The 3,830-nt window shown below is 37.9% G+C and overlaps 1 protein-coding gene across 1 annotated transcript; it reads right to left on the bottom strand.

Moving 5' to 3' along the window:
• Positions 1-361: 361 nt before the first annotated feature.
• Positions 362-1,909, bottom strand: LOC105057183 (LOB domain-containing protein 15). The gene is made up of 3 exons (XM_010939676.4): positions 1,534-1,909; positions 973-1,222; positions 362-885 (listed from the first exon to the last, which is right to left on the bottom strand). The coding sequence occupies exons 1-3, from the start codon at positions 1,545-1,547 to the stop codon at positions 505-507; spliced, it is 645 nt and encodes a 214-aa protein (XP_010937978.1). The 5' UTR covers positions 1,548-1,909; the 3' UTR covers positions 362-504.
• Positions 1,910-3,830: the final 1,921 nt, after the last annotated feature.

Raw genomic sequence — 3,830 nt, 5'->3', positions numbered from 1 at the left:
CAGGTCCAAGCAGTCCACCAGCCCGCCTCTATATTAATTCTTCATTATAGAAATTAAAAAAAAAACTAGAATTTTATTTGGTCTAATAATTTTTGGTTTGTTCTTTTTTTTTTTTTTTTTTTTTTTTTTGCGAAAGAAAATTGTTCGGATGCAATCGGAACAACCTAACTACGAGTTTCCTAATAAGATAAGAAGGAAAGATCAGACGCATGGTAAGGTACATAAACTCAAAAATTTTGATCATGAACCATGAAATATTGGAAGAGATCATTGTCGGGGAAAAAGAAAAAGAAACATTGGAAGAAAGCTAAGGTATCAGAGACAATATTCAAAGGAATAATTCAACAAGTTCTAAGTAAGTATGAGCTTCTAACCATCAAGTATGTCTGAAATCCAAGATAAAAATTATGGTATTCATCCAACTAACAAACATATATATATATATATATATATTTCCGTTTTCCTTTATTTCAGATGGTTCATGACTAAATAAAATCAAAATCTTTAGCTGAAGTATGGAACATTTTCATTGGTGATGGAGCTGTAGTCCGTGGAGCTGGACGCAGCAGTGTACATAGAAGACGAAGATGAAGCAGGGGGTGTAGGAGCGGTGATGGGTGGCGGTGCAGCGACCGAGACCTCCCCAGAGGAGGCTAGGAGAGCAGCAGCATGAGATGTAGGGAGGACGGCACCACTCGTAGTAGACCTGTACTTGTACTTCAATATCTCAGATCTGACCCCAGCGAGCTCCCTTTCCAAGGCCTGAACCTGTTGCTGTAACGCCGAGATCGCCCCCATGCACCCATAGACGGGGTCTCTCAGCCTCACATTCGCTTCATAAACAAGACTGTTGACCGCGTCGGCCCTCTGGCTCTCAGGAACCTCCTAATTATTATTAGAATCAGCTAAGTAAATTAACACCAAGTGATTTAATGGAACGATGGACGTGAGGAAAGAATAGGTGGTTGCTACCATTAGCATCTTGGACACGTTACTTGCACCAAACACTTTGTGAACTGAAGCAAACTTTTGGGGTTCGTGAGGGGAGAAATAGGGAAAGAAAGGGCATTCCTGCGTACATCGCCGTCTCAGGAGCTTGCAAGCGGCGCATGGAGTGATGGTGTTTAAGGTTCCCACAGGACCCGGCAGGTGACCGAATGCCTTGCGATCGGGAACATCGGCTTCCCTCTTGATCTTCTTGCCTACTTCATCAAGCCTCTCCCTGTGATGCAACCAAGAAAGGGAAAAATTAACAAATGTTAGAGGATGTCGAGGGAAAAGGGAACCCGGGGTTAGGGTTTTGGTGTATTTTATGACCACCCATAAACAAAATTCCCTCCTAGATGTAAGTAATCTAGTGATGGGGTCTGTGGTGTTAGTTTGAGATTATCCATGAGCAAAAGGATTGAAGAAGGTCAAGTCTGAATGGTTTCCAGGATCAAAAAAGGAAAGAAGAAGAGTGTAGAGGATCTTAGACTTGGGGTTTTGATTCTTTGCATTTCTGGAGGGAGGATTCTTTCCTCTGTTACTTACCTTTCTGTGGACATTCAGGCATGCTCTTTGAGAATGGTAGGGAAGATGGAGAGAGAGAGAAAGAGAGAGAGAGAGAGAGAGAGAGAGATGGAATATGAGGAAAGAAAAGAGTGCTTGGAAGGCAAGGTATTTAGGGGAAAGTGGGCCTGAGCTAATATCACAGATGACCACAAAAGAATCTTAATTAGAAGAAAGGGAAAAAAAGGAAAGATAAAGCTAGGAAAATAAACTAAACATAGTGGGAAATGGAAAGATATAGAGAAAAATAAACGAAATACAATGGGATATATTTTGCTGTTACTGTTCAGTAATGGATCCCCTATAGTTGATAAAGATTGGAGAGGAGGAGAGAGTATTTGATGGTTAGGGAGAGGTGGGGGGGTTGTTGGGGTAGCCTTTTGTTGCACAGAATGCCAGCTTTGGCACCGCTTTCTCACATGGAATCCCTCCAGATGTTGACTTTGTAAGAAACAAATCAAGGGTTTGGCTTGTCAAGAATCTTCAATAGGGAGTCTTAAAATACCTCTTGCTTCCTGCTGGGGACTTTTCATTTAGCTAACTTAAAACCAACCCAACCTTGCTATTCACCGGACTATAGATAGAGAAATTTTCTTTTCTGATGATAATAGATAGAGAAATTTTAATAAATGCGCTTAGGAAAAATTAAACAAAATTGATCAATGCAAAAATAACTCAAAGATCAGATGTTTCTGCCTAACAGTATTATAAGCTAATGTGAAGTGGTGGTGCTCTGATGTCTGTAACAAAGAAAATTAAGAACGTTGGTATCTTAATGATGCAAGGAACTACACAGCTTGAAAGAAAATTCACACGTTCAAAATTATATGCAAGCAATTGAGATTGTGAGTGGTTGTTTCATCATAGTGCAACGGATGGCTGTCCATCATTGTGGCTTATATATCTAGACATGTCCAAACAAAGATGACTATTGGGACATTAATTCATTCTGGGCATCATTTAAACTGAGATGCTTTATGTGACGTGCAACCCATTTCAAAGAATATTAAATACATCAGAGTGAATAAAATATTTAAAAATGTTGCTTAGCATGCTATGAAAAATGGAAACCATTACCCAACAAAATCATCTTTCTTTTCAGTGCTGCTTGGTTTACAAAATAGATGTCCATCAGAGTGAATTTTGAAGGAGTTTGTATTGCTTTTCTTCTTCATTTTATTCCCTCAAAGAATTTGCATAAGAAAATGTCAAGTTAAACATGGCTAAAAGTAAATAAGTAGCTGAATGCTCATAAAACTTATTGCTTTTTTTATTTTGTTCTTGGAGAAATAAATCAAAATCAATTGCTTGATTAATAAATGGAATGACAAAGTTTAGTTTTGATCTATTTATGAAATATTAATATCATCTGACACCTAGTAAACATATTTAGTCACTATCTTGTAGTAAAAGTAATGCATTATAAAGACACGCATTTACATAGGCATCAATGAGGATGGTTACACTTCTTCGATTGTTGGGTTGGCTATTTTTAAGTGTGCTGTCATTGATAACAATCTAATTGACATTTAAAACCTAACCTCTGAAGTGTTGTTGTCAAAAATTAAGATACCATGTCATTACTTCTCCATTGATGACTTGACATTGTACATTCTCCATATATGTAGCTAACAGCATTTCTTCCTCTTGATGTTGATCGCAAAATGCTTATCCCATTCTATCAAATCTCCAATGCATGCACATATTTTAGCTTTTCTTCAGTTCAACAGGCATTTTTTCTTTGCTCTTCCCAATTAGTAGACAGGCATTTAGTCTTTAATTAGCAACATAGATCACAACTTATAATTACTATACGTAAATTATATAAAAGTCTAAGAAGATCTAAAATCCAGTTTCTTAATCCTACAATCTTGTACCATGACGTTATACGTGTGAACACTCCAAGCCTGTCTTACCGTGCGTTTCCATTAGAGTGGTGCTAAGGTGCTGAAGCAGCGGTATCAAGACCCTCATCGGCTGGAGAAGAACAGCTACGTACATCAGCTAGGACAATGGTCCTATACAAGACTAAGTAAAACCTCCCTCAACAGTAGGCACGTTTATAGGTTTGAAGTTGGTCTAACAAGAAATAGATCACTTACGTGTTAGATTTTTATTTTTGCTAGTTCTGAATTGGTTTTAGTTAGATGGTATGTTCCTAAAAGGCACCAGCACATTTGAACTAGGATCCTGAGCATACCCATTTGATAATATATTCAACAAGTTCTTAGATAAGATAAATCATACCATATATTATAATTATTTGCAAGGCAGGCCAT

Source organism: Elaeis guineensis, chromosome 14, assembly GCF_000442705.2.
Source record: "Elaeis guineensis isolate ETL-2024a chromosome 14, EG11, whole genome shotgun sequence".
Lineage (NCBI taxonomy): Eukaryota > Viridiplantae > Streptophyta > Magnoliopsida > Arecales > Arecaceae > Elaeis > Elaeis guineensis.
Note: the sequence above shows the minus strand (reverse complement) of the source record. Positions and strands in the feature narration are given on the sequence as shown.